We start from the raw sequence: 24,029 nt of genomic DNA on the forward strand, positions 1-24,029 counted from the left end.
TTTTCATTTCACACTGCTCTGTGTTTTACTTAGTTTTATTTTTAACTTTGGATTAGTTATGTCTGTAGCAATTTTTTTTTCCCTCTTAATTGTTCCTTTTGCCTCTTCCATTCTAAATCATGCAAACAATTGTACTTGCTTTTGTAATATTTCAAAGTTTACTGACCAATTTTTTTCTCTGGTCTCTCTGTTTCTCAACCATTTTTGTTGATTTTTGTGTTTGATTTCATTTTAAAATTTAAGAAACAGTTGAACGGAGCGCAGGACCAACGAGATCCCTCCCCACCACTTACTCATACAAGCCATTCTTTTCTGCAAGAGCATACCAGTCCTGCACAGCAGCTCCGATGACAGTGCCCGGGCCGGCCACGTCAGGCTTCACTTCCTTATCAAGTTCCTCCTCCAATACGCCATCCGCTTCTCCATTAAAATCAATATGGTCTGTTTCGACTCCTTCTCCAATCAAATCCACGCTAGGTGCATCAACTACATCTTCGGTTAAATCCATTAGTGATGTGGCATCTCCAATTAGATCCTTTCGGACAATTTCTTCGCCAATAAAAACAGTGGTGTCACAGTCTCCATACAATATCCAAGTTTCCTCTGGTACCCTGGTTAGAGCTCCCACAGTCACAGAGGCCTCGCCTTTAAAGGGGCTGGCATCCAATTCTACATTTTCCTCTCGAACGTCCCCGGTGACTACAGCAGGATCTCTTTTGGAGAGGTCATCCATTACCATGACACCCCCTGCTTCCCCCAAATCAAACATTAATATGTATTCCTCGAGTCTGCCATTTAAGTCAATTATCACATCCACAGCACCGCTAATCTCTTCACCTTTAATGTCAGTGGTGTCTCCAGCTAAATCAACAGCTGATATCATTTCATCAGCTAAAGTTACGATGGCCTCTTCTCTCTCATCACCCGTGAAACAGATGCCTGGACACGCAGAGGTAGCATTAGTCAACGGATCTATTTCCCCTCTGAAATATCCATCATCTTCAACTTTAATTAACGGATGCAAAGCCACTGCCACGTTACAGGAAAAAATTGCTACAGCTACACACTCTGTGAGCTCTGTGGTTAATGGAGCCACTGACGCAGTTGAGAAAGTGTTCCCGACCACCACAGCAATGCCGTTTTCCCCACTCAGGTCGTATGTTTCTCCAGCACCATCAGCTTTTCAGTCTCTAAGAACTCCTTCTGCAAGTGCACTCTATACATCCCTCGGGTCGTCAATATCTGCAACTACCTCATCTGTAACTTCATCAATAATAACAGTGCCAGTATACTCTGTAGTCAATGTTTTGCCGGAACCAGCATTAAAGAAACTTCCAGACTCTAATTCACTTACAAAATCAGCAGCAGCCTTGCTGTCGCCCATTAAAACATTGACTACGGAGACACTTCCTCAGCCCCATTTCAATCGAACTTCATCTCCAGTTAAGTCATCTTTGTTCCTTGCACCATCTGCCCTCAAGCTGTCTACGCCATCTTCTCTGTCTTCCAGTCAGGAGATACTAAAAGACGTGGCTGAAATGAAGGAGGACCTAATGCGGATGACGGCAATACTCCAAACAGACGTGCCTGAGGAGAAGCCATTCCAACCTGAACTCCCCAAAGAAGGGAGAATCGACGATGAAGAACCTTTCAAAATTGTCGAGAAAGTGAAGGAAGACTTAGTGAAAGTTAGTGAAATCCTTAAAAAGGATGTCTGTGTGGATAATAAGGGACCACTCAAATCACCAAAGAGTGACAAAGGACATTCTCCCGAAGACGACTGGATAGAATTCAGTTCAGAAGAAATAAGAGAGGCAAGACAACAGGCTGCTGCGAGCCATTCTCCATCTCCGCCAGAGAAAGCCCAAGTTAAGGCAAAGGCTGCCTCCGAAAAGGATTATAACCTGACCCAAGTTATCGATTACCTAACAAATGATATCGGGAGTAGTTCACTGACGAACTTCAAGTACAAGTTTGAGGATGCCAAGAAGGATGGTGAAGAGAGACAGAAACGAATTTTAAAACCAGCAATCGCCCTGCAGGAACACAAACTCAAAATGCCTCCAGCCTCCATGAGGTCTTCCACCTCCGAGAAGGAGTTATGTAAGATGGCCGATTCCTTTTTTGGAACAGATACTATTTTAGAGTCTCCAGATGACTTTTCTCAACATGACCAAGATAAAAGTCCCTTGTCTGACAGTGGCTTTGAAACAAGAAGTGAGAAAACACCTTCAGCCCCACAAAGCGCTGAAAGCACTGGTCCCAAACCACTTTTTCAGGAAGTCCCCATCCCTCCAGTCATTACAGAAACGAGAACTGAAGTGGTTCATGTTATCAGGAGCTATGAGCCCTCAGCTGGAGAGGCTCCCCCGTCCCAACCAGAGGAGCCCATGTCACCCAAACCATCACCTACGTTTATGGAGCTGGAACCAAAGCCCACCGCTTCTAGTATTAAAGAAAAAGTCAAAGCGTTTCAAATGAAAACCAGTAGTGAAGAAGACGACCACAGTCACGTTCTGGGCAAAGGCATGCGTGTTAAAGAAGAGACTCACATAACCACAACCACCAGAATGGTTTATCATTCTCCACCAGGCAGTGAAGGCGCCTCTGAGAGAATTGAAGAAACCATGTCAGTCCACGACATCATGAAGGCCTTTCAGTCCGGGCGAGACCCTTCCAAAGAGCTGGCAGGTCTGTTTGAACATAAGTCGGCAGTGTCCCCAGACGTTCACAAGTCTGCTGCTGAAACCTCAGCCCAGCACGCAGAGAAGGACAACCAAATGAAACCCAAACTGGAGCGTATAATAGAAGTCCACATCGAAAAAGGTAACCAAGCTGAGCCCACTGAAGTCATTATTAGAGAAACCAAAAAGCATCCCGAAAAGGAAATGTATGTATATCAGAAAGACTTATCCCGGGGAGATATTAACCTAAAAGATTTTCTGCCAGAAAAGCACGATGCTTTTCCTTGTTCAGAGGAACAGGGTCAGCAAGAAGAAGAAGAACTCACTGCTGAAGAGTCGTTGCCTTCTTATCTGGAGTCTTCCAGAGTAAACACTCCCGTGTCCCAAGAAGAAGATAGTCGCCCTAGTTCTGCTCAGCTCATATCTGATGACTCTTATAAAACACTGAAGCTTTGGAGTCAGCACTCAATAGAATACCATGACGATGAGTTGTCAGAACTAAGAGGGGAATCTTACAGGTTTGCTGAGAAAATGCTTCTGTCAGAAAAGCTAGATGTGTCTCATTCTGATACCGAGGAATCAGTTACAGACCATGCGGGACCCCCTAGCTCAGAGTTACAGGGGTCTGATAAGCGGGCCAGAGAAAAAGTAGTCACTGCCCCCAAAAAAGAAATTCTCTCCAAAATCTATAAAGATGTGTCTGAAAATGGTGTAGGTAAAGTGTCTAAGGATGAGCATTTTGATAAAGTGACAGTGTTGCACTATTCTGGCGATGTTAGTAGTCCAAAACATGCCATGTGGATGCGCTTTGCTGAGGACAGATTAGACAGAGGTAGAGAGAAGTTGATATACGAAGATAGGGTGGACAGGACCGTGAAGGAAGCTGAAGAAAAACTGACTGAAGTGTCACAGTTTTTTCGTGACAGAACCGAAAAGCTCAATGATGAACTGCAGTCCCCAGAGAAAAAGCCACACCCTAGGAATGGCAAAGAATACTCATCTCAAAGCTCTACCGGTAGCAGCCCTGAGAAAGCACTGCTGACAGAACTGCTGGCCAACAGTGACGAGTGGGTCAAGGCGAGGCAGCGTGGCTGTGACAGACAAGGCTTCCCCAGAGCCGACGAGAAGGACGCAGTCAGTCTGCCCAGCAGCCCGGAGGTGGTTCCCTCCCAACAGACTGAGGACAGCAAGTCCACAGAGGAAGCCAAAGGAAGTCGTTCACAGAGCAAAGAATCAGAAGGGCCCCAGTCTGGGTTTCAGCTCAAACAATCGAAACTCAGTTCCATTAGATTAAAATTTGAACAAGGCGCGCAGGCCAAAAGTAAGGACGTTTCTCAAGAAGACACAAAGCCGGATGGCCAATCTAGAATCCCAGTTAAAAAAATCCAGGAGAGCAAGCTACCTGTCTACCAAGTGTTCGCTAGAGAGAAACAGCAGAAGGCCATAGACCCTTTGGATGAAAGTGTCCCTGTGCAAAAAGACCTTATGGTATTCAGAGCTAAAGATGAGCATGCCCAGAGCCATGAAATGGTTGTAGATGATTTTGGCTCTGATGATGTGAAAAAACAGAGAACTGAAATCTCAAGTAAAGCAATGCCTGACTATTTTTCTGAGCAACAGCCTAAGGACTTGGCATGTCACGTAACCGCAGAGTTAGCAACCAAGGGACCATGGGACAAAAAGGTCTTTAGAACGTGGGAAAGTCCTGGAGCCACTAACAATAAGTCGCAGAAGGAGAAACTTTCGCATGTGCTTGTTCACGATGTAAGAGAGAATCACGTTGGTCACCCGGAGAGTAAAACTGTTGATCAGAGGGATGAATTTTTGTCTGTGACTGAGAGAGAACACAAATTGTTAACAAATGGCTCTCTCTCAGAAATTAAGGAAATGACTGTAAAATCTCCCTCCAAAAAAGTCTTATACAGGGAATACGGTGTTAAAGACGGGGAACATCCAGGTGGATCTCTTGACCAACCTTCCAGGAGAAGTGAGAGCTCGGCAGTGTCGCACATCCCAGTCAGGGCCGCGGAGGAAAGGAGGACGCCGTCTTCTGACATTCCCGATGGTTTTTGCAAGCAGTCGACATTTCCAAAACATGAACTATCACAAAAGTTACCCCACTCAAGTATGAGTAAAGAGACAGTTGAGACACAGCACCTTACTGCTACAGAAGATGAAAAAGTTACCTATTCAGAAATCAGCAAAGTTTCCAAACGTCAGAGTTACGTAGGCTTATGCCCGCCTCTCGATGAAACCGAGCTCTCCCCGACCAAGTCTCCTGACTCTCTAGAGTTTAGCCCAGGAAAGGAATCGCCCTCTAGTGATGTACTCGACCACAGTCCCATTGATGGATTGGAAAAAGTTGCACCACTGGCCCAGACGGAGGGAGGGAAAGAGATAAAAACTTTACCTGTTTATGTCAGTTTTGTACAGGTGGGGAAGCAGTATGAAAAGGAGATACAACAAGGAGGTGTAAAAAAAATCATAAGTCAGGAATGTAAGACGGTACAAGAGACCAGGGGGACCTTTTATACAACTAGACAGCAAAAGCAACCCCCTTCTCCCCAGGCTAGTCCAGAAGATGATACTCTAGAGCAAGTGTCCTTTCTAGACAGCTCTGGGAAAAGCCCTTTAACCCCAGAGACGCCCAGTTCAGAGGAAGTGAGTTATGAATTTACATCTAAGACACCCGACTCGCTTATAGCCTATATACCAGGCAAACCCAGCCCAATTCCCGAGGTTTCGGAGGAATCTGAGGAGGAGGGACAGGCCAGGTCAGCCTCCTTACAGCAGACTGCAGTGGAGGAGACGGCAGCAGTCGGGCGCCACACACCTAGCAGTGTGAGCACAGACTCTAACCAAAGACTCAGGGCTAACAGAGTTGCCTACATTGAATTTCCCCCTCCTCCACCGCTGGACGCAGACCAGATGGAGTCCGATAAGAAACATCCTTACCTCCCTGAAAGAGAGGTCGACATGATTGAAGTCAGTCTGCAAGACGAGCACGACAAGTACCGACTGGCAGAACCGGTCATCAGGGTGCAGCCGCCTTCCCCAGTTCCTCCTGGGGCGGACGTCAGTGACTCCAGCGATGACGAATCCCTTTATCAACCAGTCCCGGTCAAAAAATACACCTTCAAGTTAAAGGAGGTCGACGACGAACAAAAAGAAGTGACAAAATCCAAAGCCTCCGCTGAAAAGGCTTCCACCCAGAAAGAATCAGAAATGAATGGATCTGGAAAAGATACTGAATTTGGCCTTGGCCTTGATTCACCTCAGAATGAAACGGCCCAGAATGGGAACAACGACCAGTCCATCACAGAGTGTTCCATTGCCACCACGGCAGAGTTTTCTCACGACACAGATGCCACAGAGATCGACTCTCTGGACGGCTACGACCTGCAAGACGAAGATGACGGCTTGACAGAGAGTGATTCTAAATTCCCAAGTCAAACCCTGGAGCTGAAGAAAGATGTCTGGAACACGGAGGGCATTCTGAAGCCAGCTGATCGCTCCTTTAGCCAAAGCAAGTTGGAAGTTATCCAGGAGGAGGAGGGAAGGGTGGGGCCAGATGAAGAGAAGCCACCTTCCAAAAGCCCTTCATCTGAAAAGACTCCCGCTAAGACTGATCAGAAGTCGGGGGCCCAGTTTTTCACACTAGAAGGCAGACATCCTGACAGATCAGTGTTTCCTGATACTTATTTCAGTTACAAAGTAGATGAAGAATTTGCCACTCCTTTTAAGACAGTAGCTACCAAAGGTCTAGATTTTGACCCCTGGTCTAATAACCGAGGGGATGATGACGTTTATGACAGTAAATCACGGGAAGATGAAACTAAGCCATTTGGTCTGGCTGTGGAAGACCGCTCTCCAGCCACCACCCCCGATACAACGCCAGCCCGAACGCCAACTGACGAAAGTACCCCTACTAGTGAGCCTAACCCCTTCCCATTTCATGAAGGAAAAATGTTTGAGATGACTCGCAGTGGTGCAATTGACATGAGCAAGAGGGATTTTGTGGAAGAGAGGCTCCAATTTTTCCAGATTGGTGAGCATACTTCTGAAGGGAAGTCAGGGGACCCGGGGGAAGGGGATAAAAGTACAGTCACTGCCATACCACAGCCACAGGCAGGGGACACCACTGTAGAAACCAATCTAGAGGGAAATGTAGAGGCACCTACAGTGGAACCTAACCCCAGCATCCCGACCAGCGGAGAGTGTCAGGAAGGCACATCCGGTAGTGGCTCCCAGGAGAAAGCAGCAGCAGCGGCCACTAACACCTCTAAACTTGACCCCAAGTTGCGCACGCCTATAAAAATGGGAATTTCTGCGTCCACCATGACCTTGAAGAAAGAAGGCCCTGGAGAAGTGACAGATAAGATAGAAGCTGTGATGACCAGTGGTCAGGGATTAGAGAATGAACCTGTAACAGTGATTTCAAATACAGCCGATAGCCACATGGGCGTTAGGCCCCAAGAAAAACATGATTTTCAAAAAGATAACTTTAATAACAACAACAATTTGGATTCTTCCACTATACAGACAGATAACATTACAAGTCACGTAGTTCTGACAGAACATTCTGCACCCACTTGTACCACAGAGAAAGCTAATCCAGTGAAAAGCTCATCAGGAAAAAGGACAGGGGTACTGCAAGGACATTGTGTGAGAGAGAAACAGAAAGTTCTTGGAGAGCAGCAAAAGACAAAGGAATCAATAGGGATTAGGCGAAAATCCAAACTTCCCATAAAGGCCACTTCACCAAAAGATCTCTTCCCACCAGATCATATGCCAAACATTCATGTGAGTAAAATGAAGCAGGTTAGTCAATCTGAGAAAACCAAAACCCTTACTGCTTCTTCACGTGTAGATGTAAAGTCCAGAATTCCAGTGAAGAATACACACAGGGAAAACACAGGTTCAGTTAGAAAACCGTGTGCTACACAAAAGCAGGGGCAGCCAGACAGAGGCAAGGCCAAACAGCTTCCATCCAAGTTGCCAGTAAAGGTAAGATCCACCTGTGTCACCACCGTCACCACCACCACCACCACCACCACAGTTAAAGTTAGGAAAAGTCAGCTTAAGGAAGTATGTAAACACTCCATTGAATATTTTAAGGGAATTAGTGGTGAGACCTTAAAGCTTGTGGACCGCCTCTCGGAAGAAGACAAAAAGATGCAGTCCGAGTTGTCCGATGAGGAAGACAGTACCTCAAGAAACACGTCGTTGTCCGAGACTTCCCGGGGTGGCCAGCCTTCGGTTACAGCGAAGTCTGCTAGAGATAAGAAAACAGAGGCAGCACCTTTAAAATCAAAGAGTGAAAAGGCCGGCAGTGAGAAATGGAGCAGTAGGAGGACTGGTGAGAATGAAGGCAGTCAGGTCTCTCGAGCACTCTTTGCTCACATCCTGGAGAACGAGCATAGTTTGTAAACACTTTCCAACTCGTAGACCCTAGTGCATGAACTGTTGTGATTGCCTGTGGAGTGACTTAACCGTAGTTTCTCATTCTGTCATTGTCATCTGTACGTGCTGTCTATATACTCTTCTTTCTTCCTCTTAACCCAACGACACTGTAGACAGCTAGGGAAGCATGCTGAAGATATCGGTGTCATTCAAGATGAGCAACTTTTTTTTTTTTCAGTGTGCTAATGGATATGATTCTGTCAAAGTAAGAGCACAGATGTTGAAATGCCATCGTGGTGTTTTCACCAACACGACACTTCTGTAACTACTGTAAAGTAGCTAGCTTGTCAGCATGTTGAATTCCATTACATTGAGCATCCATGTAGTCTGACATTTGGCCTGATGCAGGTGAAAATCAAGTGAGTCATGTGAAAAGAGAAGTGTTCATGTAGGTGATTAGGACACATTGAAGTGTACAGTGTTAGCAGTAGTCTCTCTGTAAAATCTGAATACTGCTAACAGCAATTTTCCAGTATCGTGTCTTTCTTGATGATTATTTTAATTAAGAAATTGTAAATCGTAGGTCCACAGAGTCCATGTGAACGGACAGATATCAGGATGGCAATAGTAGCCGATCACCTGGGACTCAGTTGGACAGGTAAGTGTGTGTACACCTGAATGAAACAAACAGTTTCTTAATTTGTCTTTTTCACAAGCAGTTTATCATTAAAAACAAATAGCAATGAGTAAAATACATTTTTATCACTTGTAATTCTATCTACCCAGAGTTAATTATAGTATACTGTGTTTTTCAAAACTTTTCTATGCACATACCCTAAAGAATAGACATTTAAATCTTATTTTACCTTCATTTTAAGCACTTTCTTCACAATGCCATTTCTGGTAATATGGGATAACCTTTTACCTAATAGCAAATTTATTTTGTGGCATATAGGAAAACGTAGCTAAGGCCTATGGTTTTCAGATAATCCAAAAATTTTAGCTATGGTTTATGCCCTTAGGTCAGCTCTCTTAGGCAATAGTTCAACTAATCCATGCCTAGGTTTCACAAATCTTAATCATTCATGAGTCACTGTCACAATTTTTACGATATACACAAATTATTTGCATGCTTATTGAGCTGATACTTTTAAGCGGGCTCACTTTTACGCTCAAAGATTTATTTAAAAGGAACTCATGTCATTTTGATAATGATAAACAAGAAAACAAAGGATGAGGGTTAAGCTTAAATTTTGAATTAAAATTGAAAAAAATAGGATACAGGTGAATGAATCTATTCAATTTACAAAAATAGTTGAGCTCTGTGAAATGAATGAAACTTTTTATAATCAGGGTGTAGAAGAGGAATTTTTGGCTTGATTTCACTTCATTAAAGATGAAGATAAGGCTCTGTGTCAACTGGACAATACTGCTTTGTAGTTTTTTTTGGTTTTTTTGGGTTTTTTTGCGGTACGCGGGCCTCTCACTGTTGTGGCCTCCCTCTCCCGTTGTGGAGCACAGGCTCCGGATGCGCAGGCTCAGCGGCCATGGCTCACGGGCGTAGCCGCTCCGCGGCATGTGGGATCCCCCCCGGACCGGGGCACGAACCCGTATCCCCTGCATCGGCAGGCGGACTCTCAACCACTGCGCCACCAGGGAAGCCCCTGCTTTGTAGTTTTGATGTTAACTAGGCCCCCCAAATCCTACTTCACATGAATCAGAGAAATTTTAAGTTTTATAGGTTGAGTGTATTTTTTTTTAATGCACAGCCAAAAAACAACAGTTAAATATAAATAAATGTTAATTATTGTCCTATTTAAAGTCATCTTGCATACTATCAGCGACATACATTCTCTACTCAGGGAAACAATTATCTAGGCTATCAAAATGGACAACATGAAACTAGATCATGGCACAAAAGGTCATTTACATTTATTTTCTTCGAATGCCCTGAATCCCAGGCCTTCCCCACCCTCCGCATATTAAGGCCTCCTCTCTCCTTCCGCCCAGCCCTGCCCTCAGGCACACTGCTACTGACCTGGCCTAGTGGAGCTCTTAAGAAACAGTGGGTCTGAGTAATCCTTTGCAGACTGTTGAGAGTTAACAGTAATTCATTATGTATAAGTATTTCTGAACATAAAATTAATAATAGTATTATATTTTAACAGTGGACACTGTAACCTGAAAATATCCTGGAGCGAATGTTGATTTTGTGTATTATTTACCCATAACTATTAGATTATTTTCTTTAAGCAAAACCAGTCCTTAGTTTGTCAGAGTAAACTCTTGGAGAATATGTGACATAAGAATAGCGAGAGGGCTTCCCTGGTGGCGCAGTGGTTGAGATTCCGCCTGCCGAAGCAGGGGACATGGGTTCGTGCCCCGGTCCGGCAGGATCCCACATGCCGCAGAGCGGCTGGGCCCGTGAGCCATGGCCTCTGAGCCTGCGCGTCCGGAGCCTGTGCTCCGCAGCGGGAGAGGCCACAACAGTGAGAGGCCCGCGTACCGCAAAAAAAAAAGAATAGCGAGACAAAGTCATAAAACTGTAAAATTCTTAGTGACAATGTGTCTTTGCTCTTCACTGAGTCTCTAGACAAAGGATATGGTTCGGTCACGAGGGCAGGAAGGATTACTGCCCTTAAAACACAAAGAGATAAGGCACTTAAAAAAAATTAACTTTTCTAATTCGAATTACTATATGCTCAATGAAGATTATTAGGAAAATTAGCATTTAGAAAAACAAAATTTAAATCCATCCCTCAGAACCGCTGTTAACAAGCAACTTAATGTACTTTGGTGGGTTTTTTTTTAAATAAAAAGCTTTTAAAATGTTATATACACAATGTAATTTTCTGCTTTTTTATTTACTTTCTGATCTTGGTTTTAATGGACAAATAACATCCAATAGCCATACTTTACAATGGTGTTTTGCTGTTGGTAACAATGCACTAGTGAGTCATGAAATCAGTTCATGCTTTGTTTTTGTTTTTAAAAGGAAAAGAAAATGTCTGTCTATCACATATAGTAAGGTTATTTTGCTCTATAAAGATGTGGTTTCATTTATGTAAGCATCATGATATACAATGTATTTCTAACTGTGGGCTGTGATCACTTTGCCAGCCACTGCATTACATTAATTAACTTCTCTCCTTTTGTTCAACACATGCTTTGTTTTCAATTTTTCAGTAGTACAAGCCTACAGTGAGCATTCATGTATGTAAATAATTGTGTACAACCCTATGTACTCTCACCATAGATTTCTAGGAGTGAAATCAGTTGGTCAAAGGATACAGACATTTTTGAGCCTCTGAATACATTTTGCCAAACTGCTGGAAACGGTTCTTAAGCAGGATAGAGTCGTCCAATTCCTTTTCCATGGATTTTTTTTCCCATTTCTTACTTTTTATAATCATTTAAGGTAATAAACACCTGACACATCTTTTTTAAATGTACAAAAAATATACAGTGAAAAGTAAGTCTCCTTCTCACCTTTGACTCCCAAGTTTAACTCTCCCAAGGCAACTACGCATATCATATGTATCCTTCCGAAGACACACTCTGCATTTACAAGATTGAGTGTATGGTTATATACACTTAGCTGGACAGAAAGCTTATCTCCCTTTTATTTTTTACACAAGTGACAGCGTATCATAGACAATGATCTGGCTTGGAGTCATCATTTAACCTCCCAAGTGGCACTGATGAAACTTGAAGGCATATAGAATAGAGTATTATGTGAGTAAAAGATCTACTTCATGGAGGTTGCCGAGAGAAAACTCTACCGGCTCCTCTTGTGCCATGTTTATGAATTGTATATCCCTACGTATCTTGTATGAAGTTTGCTCAAATTGCAGACAATAATTTGGCTGAGTTAAAAGAATCTAGCAACATCCTCTTTGAACAGAGCAAGAATCTTTATAAAATAATCTCCAAAGGGAATCTGATTATAACCAAGGAATTATCTTAGGAGAGATAAGTCACAGCCTGTATATTATCAGTATTTTCCTGTGAAATCAAGTATATAAAGATTAATGCCCAAGGCTGTACTTGGGTTTTACTATAAAATCCTTTCCTTTTTTTGGGGGGGGGTGCAGTTGAGCATTACTTTTATGAAATATATGTGATAAAATTACAATATGAAATCTTAGTAACTCCTTTTCTTTTCTACAGAACTGGCAAGGGAGCTGAATTTTTCAGTGGATGAAATCAATCAAATACGTGTGGAAAATCCAAATTCTTTAATTTCTCAAAGCTTCATGTTATTAAAAAAATGGGTTACCAGAGACGGAAAAAATGCTACAAGTATGCTGAAATTATATTACTTTAACTTGCAAAATTGCATATGTCTAATATTTCAGATAAGCCTACCGTTAATAAGATCACAGTGATCATAAAGTAATGGCAAGTTATACTTGTTTAATTGTGTGCGTCTTTAGGAAGCTTTTTAGGAAGCAAGTAGTAGGGGCTTTTTGGCATTTTGTCTATATTTGCATGTTTTGCATTTTTCTCTGTGACCGTCAAAAATGAAAATATAATTCTAGCTGTTCAGTCATGGGGCAGTAGTGGGAAACAATGTGAAGTTACTGCTATGGCCAGAAATGGATGTGCAGAGAGGTAATAGAGAAAAGGATAGGATCAAATCATTTTATCCAGCCTGGTCTGTGATGGCAGAGAACTCCCCAGTATTCCTGGGTTTTGTGTGGTTTAGGTGGTGGTAGGGGAGTGGTGCTATACTGTGACAAATGCCAACCCATAACGATGTGGAATCAGTTACTGGGGGTTTGCCTGGGTCGGCCTGACCTTAGTAAGTCATGAATGCTAAGCATCAAACATAAGGGTGACCTATTCTGACAGTCTAACAGGAGAGGAATGTGTTTATTAGATCCCCTTATAACTAACGGGAGTGTCGCTGTCTTGAGGCCTATCTGCTCTGCGCCTTACAGAGACGGAACAAATGTGGCTGTCATCACACACGGCTTCACAAAATGGTTCTTAAGACCCTAACGTATCTTCCCTGGAGCAGCAAGCTTTCTGAGCCCTCTGGGTAGTGAATATCGCAGAGGTGCAGTGAGGCAGAACTAAGACGCTAGGAGGGTCAAGAGAGCCATGCCTTTGTGTGGGTATTGTGATGACTTAGAAGAAAATCATTTAATTGGGTTTTCAACCTTTTTTTTTCCCTCCTCTTTCAGCTGATGCCTTAACTGCGGTCTTGACAAAAATTAATCGAATAGATATAGTGACTCTGCTAGAAGGACCAATATTTGATTATGGAAACATTTCAGGCACCAGAAGTTTTGCAGATGAGAACAGCGTTTTCCACGACCCTGTGGATGGTAACTGAATTTAGCGTTCATATTTACTTAATCATTTGATAAAATTTGAAAGTGCAGTAGGACAAGGCAGTCACGTAAAACCAACTAAATTATGATTTGCTTGACTTAATTTCTCACTTTCACGGCATATTCTCTGCCAGAGTCTGCCAACAAACACCCTGATAGAACAAACTTGATAAATGTCTCTGTTATATAAAATACAAATAATGAAGTATATAAAGGCATAAGTTAACTGAAAGAGTTGGTATCTCAAATGTTTTACATGACCAAATGGAAGAAAATTTAATATCTAGAGAATATGTTGCTTTTGTCATTTTTATATTAACCTAAAAAACTAGGGAACTCTTTTATTCCTATTTAGGTAAAACCAAGTTGTGGGCTATTATACAAATTGTTAGGTAAAATGGTTAATTACTGTTTTGAGAACAAGTATTTAAGCATGTACTGAAAGAGACAAATGTATCACTCAAACAGGTGTTTTCGTTATTTAGCATTATTTTAACTTCATATGCTGCCATTTTTTTGTTTGGAAAAACACTACTTGACCCATCGTATATATAAAAGGTAGCGTAATTTCTAATTCAATGAGCACAGATGTCGCGAATAACATAATAATTCCTCTTTTACATTAGCTTAATTTATATGATAATAGTGTCATTTTTCCTTCATTATGTAAATTGGGGCCTTTTTCAACAAAGTATTAAGAAAAGTATGACAAATATCTTACTATGTTTTTCAAGATGTTCATAAATGGAAATTTATTCCTATAATGAATTTTGAGTACAAAAATGTTGATGCTATGGAGGCAAGAAGAGGAGCTAGGGATATTTTTCTACTATTTCATTTTTTTTGAAATATGGTGATTTTTTTTCCATTTTTAAACAGCAAAGTTAGACCACCAATAATCAATAACTTATAATTCTGCATATGTGACAAAACATCTCAAATTCTTAGAAAGTTTCTGCTTACTAAAGTCAACAGAAAATTTAAAGTGTACCTTGTTATCCCCATAACATTAAACACGTGGGTAGTAATGTCAAAAGTGGTTTCTTTTTAAGCTTATAAATATCACAGAACCTGGAAAAATGCTCTCTTCAAGGCCCTGTCTTATATGTGAGGCCATATATTGATGACCAAACTCTCTGTGCACAAGATAAAGACAGACCAGTATTATATCAAATTTTGGGTTTTTGCCAAGTTTATAGAATATTTTAATATTCTTTACTGGGAAACTTTTTTAAGAAAAGTAGTTTTAACAAACAAGATGATCAGAAAACAATGGAAGTATTCAATGGAATTGAAAGTTTCATTTAACATTTTAAAATCAAGAGTATCATTAAATAAATCCACAAGGGCTTTTTGTTGCTACATCTTAATATTTTATATTCTCTATTTTTAAAATTCTTAGGGAAATTTATGTTTATGAAGTAAATTTTACTTGTGCAGATTATAAACCTCATGTAGTCTTAGACAAATGTTCAACATTCTGGTTTATGGGTGACCGTAACAGAAAAATGTTCACGTACCTATAGTAATTTGAATTTACAACCAAAGCTAAGTTGGTATTTATCTTGGACTGATGGAAAAATTAGGCTTTAGTTTTTTAGACCAATAAGTCAGAAAGTGTGCCTGGTTGCCTTTTTGTTCTGGTCTCTCCTCTTCGTTGAACTTCTGTGAAACTTCCTTTCCTCACCATGACCAGACCATTGTTGACTTTTCTCTCTGCTGAAGGAGAAAAATAACTCCCTTAGTCCACGCAGCAAAGTTTAAAACGAGGCAATTTCTCCCTCCTTCCCCTTTGTGTAGGCTGGGTAGTAAACTTCTGTTGTTCCATAGCATTGTCATGAACATTCAGAGGGCTCTCTGTAAATGGCTTTCCTCCTGTCTCTGTTGTGTATCATTTCTTTTTTCTCTTTATTTGATTCATGCTTCTGAGTGGACCCCTACCACCAAGTTCACCAAGACTTCCATGCGTACACAACCCTTTCATCTCTGTCACATTACGACACCTGAAGAGTTTACGTGGAGTCTTTTCTACTTTATCTGCTTTTAAAATCCTTTTCCTAACATCTTTTTAGATTTTTTTTCCCAGTACTACTGCTCTAAAATCTAATGGTCATTTCTTTCCAAAGATTAAATTCATTTTGCTTTGCTGTAAATTTCATGGGAAATAAGTTAAGAATTAAGAGTTGGGTAGCATCACTCTTATGTACAGTTCTTAAAATAAGTTATAAGTAATTAATTATAAAAATTGGTTTCTTGTGGCTTGCTGTATTCAGTCCACCACAGTGTGGATTTTGCATGCTAAAAGTAGAAAGATATTAATTTGGCCATGCAATAAATGTATCTTACGTAATGACAGCTAACTTTATATTGGATCAAACTTGTGTATTTAAGTTACTGTATTAAAATTACCAAGATCGATAAACAATTTATATCTTAATTAACCAGTATTCTATTTTATTGTAGCTTGCACTAGTCTTTTATTTCATTGTATTACATATACTTGAACTGTACCAATAAATTTATCAACATTATTCTGTAATTCATCACACATTTTCATACCTAATATAATTTAAGTCATTCCATGTGTTTTTGTTTGATGTGCTCTAATTCATTCCAGTCAGTCCAAATGTACTGTCTTCCATAGGTTATCCTCCCCTTCAAGTGGAACTGGAAACTCCCACAGGGTTGCACTACACACCACCCACCCCTTTCCAGCAAGATGATTATTTTAGTGATCTCTCTAGCATAGAATCTCCCCTTAGAACCCCCAGTAGACTGAGTGATGGGGTAGTGCCTTCCCAGGGAAACGTAGAGCATTCAGCAGACGGACCTCCAGTCGTAACTGCAGAAGACACGTCCTTGGAAGACAGCAGACTTGAAGACTCAATGCCTTTGACAGAAATACCTGAAGCAGTGGATGTACATGAGAGCCAGTTGGAGAATGTATGTCTGAGTGAGTATCCTCAATACCTCGGAAGGATGGCTGGGGTCCCAAGAGATGTTAAACCAGCAGAGCCATTGGAACAGACTAGAAAAGTAGGAGTGAGCTCTGAGCAGCAAGAGAAAGGAAAATCTGGTCCTGATGAGGAGATGATGACGGAAGAAAAACTCAAATCTCTATTTGAGGATATTCAACTTGAAGAAGGAGTAGAGTCTGAGGAGATGACAGAAGAAAAAGTACAGGCTATTCTTAAACGTGTTCAGCAAGCAGAACTGGAAATGTCTTCAATTACAGGTTGGCAGAATGAGACATCAAGTGGAAACCTAGAGTCCCCTGCTCAAGCTCGAAGAATAACTGGTGGGTTACTAGATCGACTGGATGACAGGTATGGCTCTGGGTCAGAAAAAGGAAAGTGAAATGCAGGTTACATGTTAATAGTTTGTTTTCTTTCTTTATTTTTTGGCTGTGCCATGCAGCTTGTGGGATCTTAGTTCCCTGGCCAGGGATCGAACCTGGGCCCTTGGCAGTGAAAGCATGGAGTCCTAACCACTGGACTGCCAGGGAATTCCAGTAGTTTGTTTTAAATGTATGCTTTTTAGCAATTACTGTTTTTCTAAATTACCATTCCAATTTCAGGATAATACATGCTTTAAAGGTTAGTTCATTCTGCTAATCTGGAGAGGGAAAGTTACATTAAACTCAAATATAATTCTTAAAACTACTGATAATTAGCTGAAGTAAAATGCAAAAAGTTATTATACACATGCTAAAGATTAATACATTTTCTTTACTTTAGAAGGTTACTCTTTTCTACTTTATTACCTGTAGTATTATTCTTTTCACATAGCCAGAAATTAATGCTCATTTAAAATAATGTAATAAATAGAATTCTGTCTTTTAGAAATATAAGCATTTCTATTGTTTCCTGACTTCAAACATAAATGTGCTTATTATACAAAATTTTAAAATACAGATTTAAAAAATCAATACAATGCCATCATCTAGCAATAACCACCGCTAAAATTTTGGTGAATTTCTTTTACATACGTGTTTTTAAATGTCACAGAAAAACGCAGAGAAGCAAAAAAGTCATCTATCCTTATCATACTAAGAAAAACAACTAACACTGTATATATATCCTTCCTTTTTTCTACATGAATATTTTATATAATTTGCAATATGGCATATGTAATTCTTTACCCCCAAATAATATGGGCATGATAGAAATTTGTTTATAACCAAAATAATTCCCTAATCATGAATCTGGTTCTTTTTACAGTGATCTTCCTCTAGGAGGGTAAGAGCTAGTGTCCTTGAGACACTGGTTCAAACCCCACCACCATTAGGTTTGCACTTCTCGACTTGATTGATTTCTAAGCTCTAAGAACGCCACTGTAGTTGGCTTTAAAAATAAGAATACTACTACTTTCCTCAAACAGGTTTATAGATTGAAAAAGAAAGCCTGTAGCATGCCTGCCCAATGACTGGCCCAGACAGTATCTCAGTGATAGCTGGCGTTATTTATGCACACATAAAATATATTTTACTTCAGTGGTAACTAGTGATAAACCTCACTTCTTTTCATACAACTTATTTTATAACCATGTTTAATATTTTCATATTGCTGATAAGCTTCTTGCTCAATAAATTCCCAAAGAGGGAGGTGACAACATTTGCAAAGAGTTCGCAAAACTCCCTTTGAAGAATGGGAGCATCAATGAATTCTATGTTCAGCCTACAGAATAGAGTATGGAGACAAGAAATAGTACTAATTTTGATGTCTAGGTTCAGATAGAATCACATAATTTATAGTTGCATAACAGGAAATTAGATATAGCTAGGAGTTATAGTTATCGTACAGGGTCTTCACAGTATGCTGGGACTGTTTGTCCTTAAACATCCGGAATAGGATGTGCTATTAATATTTTTTGATAAAGGTGTTTAATCAGAATTTGATTTATAAGGATACGCACATACATATACATAGTACATATATTGTACATAGAAAACATTGCACTAGTTTTATTGCCTTCGGAATTCTACAGGTAATAAGCAAAGGTGCTAATAAAAACAATATACAAAAAAAACCCAATATACAAACTATAAAATAAAGTAAAAGTCTATATTGAAACTAGTAAAAATTAGAGACCAATTTAAAAGAAAGTAATGGAAGAGAAAGATTTTTAAGAGTCAAAAGGAAAACAGTCCTCACGGGTAGTAGAAGCAGCAGGTGATCACCCACAGCCTTATCACCGGAGAGAGTCAGCAGAGGTCAGGAGTGGAGAAAGATGAGAGCCCAAGGAAGGTTCTCACGGTTCTTCCACGGTGGGAAAAGCATGACGGTAGGATTCACAATTGGAAACAAAGACTGGAACATAGGGTTCTTGAGGATGCCAGAGCTCTCATCACAGGAATTCATTTTGTTCTTTGTCATCAGTTTTCTCACTGGCACTAGAAAAGCATTTGGAGATCTCCTCCTCTTTTAGATTGGTGGGTCTGGAACTCTGGGTATGTCCATGAACCTCGCAGGATTACTTTTTAAAAGATACAGAATCCAAGGAGCTGTATCAGTACAATTAAACAAAACAAAAGAAAAACAGTGACAGCATAGCCAGCCAGCTAGTTTGGGAGTTGGAGTGAAGGGGATGCCTGGAGCCTGTGTATCATCTCCTCACCCCACACCCACACCCACAACAGGCCCTCAGAGTTTGAAATCTGATGAAAAGATTTTTCATGCGTTTCTACTGTATGTCTTTCTTTAAAAGTAGTTAAAAACACGGCTGTTGAAAATTTAGAGCTTCTGAAGCCCATTTGCAGCCATATGTTACCATTATAAATTTCCACATCTTCTCTATTGCAGCCCTGACCAGTGTAGAGATTCCATTACCTCGTATCTCAAAGGGGAACCTGGAAAATTTGAAGCAAATGGAAGCCATGCAGAAGTCACTCCAGAAGCAAAGACAAAATCTTACTTTTCAGAATCCCAAAATGATATAGGGAAACAGAGTGCAAAGGAAACTCTGAAACCAAAAATACAAGGTTCTGTTCGTGTTGATGAACCAGCATCACCACTAGCGGCATATCAGAAAGCTCTAGAAGAAACCAGCAAGTTTGTCATAGAAGAGCCTAAACCCTGTGTGCCTGTCAGTATGAAAAAGATGAGTAGGACTACTCCTGCAGATGGCAAGCCAAGGCTTAACCTCCATGAAGAAGAGGGATCCAATGGGTCTGAGCAAAAGGTACGTCATCTAGTTTTCCACTGTGCTGTCATTTAAGCTGAAAGTACTGACGCTTCGATTCTTTTATAATCTTGTAGCACTGGGCCCAGTGTTTGTTACTACTTCCAGATTATCAATGTGTGATTGAAAATCGTAATACTAATAATGGGGGTAAAGAAAGTAATGAGTAAAATATATGCTATTTGTCATCCCTTCTTTCATTGGGTAGAAAAAAGGAATAAACATCTTCTTAGCCATTTTTCAGGAGGGAAAAGAATACAGCGATGTTAAGTAAGTAGCTTAAGGCCCAGTTTTAATTTTGTCTGGGATTTAGGTTTCCTCACTCCCAACCTAGTCTTCTTTCTTGAGGATGGAGGATAATTATCCTGACCCTTTCTGGTTCTTTTGCACAATTTAAACAGTCACTAGCATTGACCCATCTAAGAGTTCTATCCTACAAGGTCTGTTGCCTGAAAGGGTGTTTTAAAAATTGAAGAAACACAGTTCCCAAGCCTAAAATGAGGTGGGTATACTACTGTTGGTTGACGGCATTTAGAAATGCAACATTAAAAGTATCATTTTAATTATTTTTATATCTAAGTTGATAATTATCTTAATATTTGTTTTTAATAATTTAAAAAACCTTACTGTCATATAATTATTTGCTTGCTTTTTGTACTTATATGTTTTTGTGCCACCATCTAATAGATTTCATTATTCTTTGAGGGTAGACATTTTTAGATATTAAAAAATTTTTAATTGAAATTATGATTCATAGATGGATATAAGAAAATTAAGATCAGTTCTGTCTCCTATATTTTTGACTGCTTTTTGCTCTCTCAATTTTTGTGTCTTTTCATGAACTATGCAGTAGAAATAGACTGAGAGTTATATATCTTTGGAATAGTAGTACTTGAAGTTTTCCCTAAAACATCTAGTTTACTTAAGATCTTCTACAGTGTTTTGGGTAGAAAAAAAAAGAAACAAATCTTTTGTAAAAATAATGAGCCCGTGACTAATTTGAGGTTTAGGAAAATTTAGTAAACTCCTAATCCCTCAGGAGCTAATTATCAGCTTATTAACTAATCATATCCTTTCCTTTTCCCTCCTGCAGGCTGTTTTTTTGGATCACTTTCCTGCTTGTTTGTTAGGAGGGAAAGTGAGAGGAAATAAAATCCTCAGGACTTTCTTTCATTTCCTTCCTGACAAGTCTGTTTTGAGTATTGCTTTCTGCCTTCTAGTTAACTCGTAGCATGTTTAAGCAATATGACTTTGGATGGAATGTTCCCTTTTAAAATGAGCCTGCAAAATATAGGGAGGAGCAGTAACATAGTGATGTTTTAACTATGAAAATGTATTGTGCAAAAACCTATTAAAAATCGATAGGGAAGTTCTGAAATATGTAAGTAAGCATTTCGACGGCATACATGTGCCTACATATTGCCCATTGGGGAAGCTTGGAGAAGGCATAAAGAGGATTGGAGAAAGAAAGTCTTAACCCTGAATGGAAATGCAGCTGAATTCATCAGTAATGGAAAATAATTAGTTGTTAGAAAATGTTTTCGAGATTTCTTATAAATGAGTTTGTGCCTTTCGCATTGGTCACTGGTCCTACTCCAATGCATAAAGGCTTCAGGAGCATAGCAATTCACAGTGAAGTTAAAGCTTCTGGAATATAAAAGTCTGACCTCACAAGAAATTCGAAGATGTCCAGGATGTATTTTTTTGTGGCTAGACCATAGTACAATAGTAATCAACTAGGTCGTTGGATGTATGATCTCAGAAAACAGCCCCCTTTTTGTCCCCTGAAAAATCAGGTCAAAAGTCCGGGTGCAGCTCTTAAACGGATGACTGCCTGCTGTTACAAGGTAAAAATCCTGCTGCTTTCCACCTCTATACATGCCGCAACCCATGGCAAGGAGTACTGAGAAAATTCCATTTGGTCTCCTAGTTACCCTCTGTGCCATTGCATAGAGAATTCTCTAAAAGGAATCCTGGTCAAGATTCTACTACCATCTTCTCTCTACCCTTCACCTTAAGACTGGCAGAGACTCCATGGAGAAAATGGAAACAAACATTAGCCAAATGGCCACTTTTTCTTTATGTGAGGGGCTGGTCTCAGGTGACTCTTGATAGGATTATAATTGACGTCTAGGTTTGTTGTCAGTGTTTGCATTAACATATGTTCTTCTGCTTTTAAATGTTTCAAGTGAAAAACCTTTCCCCAGTCTAAGATTCTGGGTATGGATAATTCAGATTGAATTTTCTCTTCTGCCTCATCTAATCTATTAATTGCTAAATGCTGATTAGTAGTTCTTTTGCAATCTGAATTCGTCTTACCTTTTTCTGCTTTTCTGAGCCATTGTAGGGCCTCCTTTCACAATATTTAGGTCATTCTAAGTGTCCTGAATTTATGGTCCTTTTCTAAAAAAATTTTAAAGTAATGGGGAATTTAGTAGCCAGTATCTTTGCAAGGAGTAAGAAACTTGAAAACTATTTCCTTTTGATACCATATTATTCAGTAGGGCATTTTGTTCAGATGAAATTTCCTACAAAGTTAAGGTTGATATTACTATAACATTTAAAAATATTTGGTAAGTTTACCTTTGGTGAAGAATGGCCTACTTTATTATCTATTTGACTAACATTTCATTAATAATTTTTGCTAACACTTACACCTCCTGTAACAATTTTACTTATTTTTTTCCTATTTTTACCAATTCTGCCATTGATTTTTCCAATGGATATTAACTACCGTTTCTATCCCTGGGACTGTCAGATTTGGGGTAACTGGTACACTTAGAAAATAAAATACTAGAATTGTTTTCAGAACTCCACCACTAAAATTTAGAAATAAAATTATTCCGTGTATACTCTTGACCATGATATTTAAGTAGAAGCTGAAGATAATTTTCCCTTTGACTTACGAGCTGTTTATCACTCGGTAGTTTTTCCTTATTCCTATCCTTATTTCCTAAAAAGTAATACTTTGTGTAATTACTGTATTCTTATTGTCTGTGCAATGTTGTTTCTATTCTAATTTCATATCAGTTCTTTAAAATAAGACCTCAGGCTTTCAAATCTTTTACATTCCTCATTTGAATAAACTCCTACTGAGTTCCAATTATGTATTAGGTATGAATTATGCTGATAAAAATCTCCTGGCAAATTATGCTGATATAAATTGTATACTTTTCATAAAGTTCAAAATAGCTTTTGATAAAGTTGTCAAATCTGACCACAATATCATATAAGTCAGAAATACTATGCCTCTTTCTGTAGATCAAGTGAAAGATGGCCTGTAACTGTAAGGTTATACATTCATGTCAAATGTATAATATTTATTTTTAAACTAGCTTTAAATCTATATTATTTCCCCAAACTAATAATTAGTAGCATGTATGTAGTTTCTGATGCCAAAGTCTCCATCATTGTTATTTTTAATAATTTACAATTTTATTGTCTTGATCTTTACCTGCATATATATGCTTAAGCATTTACAGATGCATTGCATTTATATATACACACAAGTATATATATGCATATACATATGCAGGTAAAGATCAAGGTAATTATATATATTATTTAATTTATATATATTTATATACACATATATACATATAAATACAGAGTCATTTCATTTAGAATTCTGCTCAAAACTTTCTTCCACTTAAATTTTTTTTAAGATTTCCGCAAATATACATCATGATTTTCCTTAAGTGTGGGGAACCAGCAAGTAAAAAATTCTTTCTTGATTTCCCTTCTCAGAATGTCTTTTATTTTAAATGTGATGGTAAAATTCTACTAAAAATGCATTTACTCAGGACTTGAAAGGCAGTGAGAGTGATTCAAGCTCAGAGGAAGAACGGAGAGTCACTACCCGAGTTATTCGCCGGCGTTTGATTATAAAGGTATCCCGAAGCCGGATCAGTATGGGGCAACGCTGTATTATTAGAACCTTTCTTGTGGTTTGGAAAATTCAGCATGCTTGGTAACTAAATGGCTCTGTATGTTTCTTTGCACATTTGAAAACTTATAAAAACAACCACCGAAAGGAAAAACTCACGTTGCATGGTAGTGAGTATTCTGTCTAGGCCTGTGTTTGACGTGTGGCAGTTGTAATTTTACCCGAGAATTCTTGGCATTTGTATACTGCTTTCCTTGGAAAAGTGTTCTATGTGTGAACAAAGATTCTACCTTGGTGAGAGAATAGTTCATATCCAATGAAATGTTCAACTGAAACCCCAGAGGCTGTAATGAGGTATGAGGTAAGATGAAGACGAAAGAGAGTGAAAGAATTAAAAGGCTCCCTTCTCAGCCTTAACAGTTTTTAAGTGAAAACCAGTTCTTCATTATCAATCAATGACTAAGAATTCAGTGTTATAGCCTGGCATGGATGTATATGACATAATGCAAACCAAGCAAAAACTTCTGAAATAGGTTT

At 39.5% G+C, this 24,029-nt stretch overlaps 1 protein-coding gene across 3 annotated transcripts in view; it reads left to right on the forward strand.

The window, feature by feature from the left end:
- Nucleotides 1–24,029, forward strand: part of ANK3 (ankyrin 3) — a 221,425-nt gene that overhangs the window by 174,458 nt on the left and 22,938 nt on the right. For 2 of the 3 annotated variants that reach the window (XM_024765198.1, XM_024765200.1), the window contains 7 exons: nt 8,671–8,745; nt 12,258–12,389; nt 13,277–13,420; nt 16,071–16,752; nt 19,228–19,606; nt 21,403–21,453; nt 23,410–23,496. In XM_024765198.1, coding sequence (XP_024620966.1) covers nt 8,671–8,745; nt 12,258–12,389; nt 13,277–13,420; nt 16,071–16,752; nt 19,228–19,606; nt 21,403–21,453; nt 23,410–23,496 — 1,550 coding nt within the window. The remainder of the gene's footprint in view (nt 1–8,670; nt 8,746–12,257; nt 12,390–13,276; nt 13,421–16,070; nt 16,753–19,227; nt 19,607–21,402; nt 21,454–23,409; nt 23,497–24,029) is intronic. The other variant, XM_024765201.1, reaches the window with a different exon arrangement.

This window comes from Neophocaena asiaeorientalis, unplaced genomic scaffold, assembly GCF_003031525.2.
Source record: "Neophocaena asiaeorientalis asiaeorientalis breed wild unplaced genomic scaffold, Neophocaena_asiaeorientalis_V1.1 scaffold183, whole genome shotgun sequence".
Taxonomy (NCBI): Eukaryota; Metazoa; Chordata; class Mammalia; order Artiodactyla; family Phocoenidae; genus Neophocaena; species Neophocaena asiaeorientalis.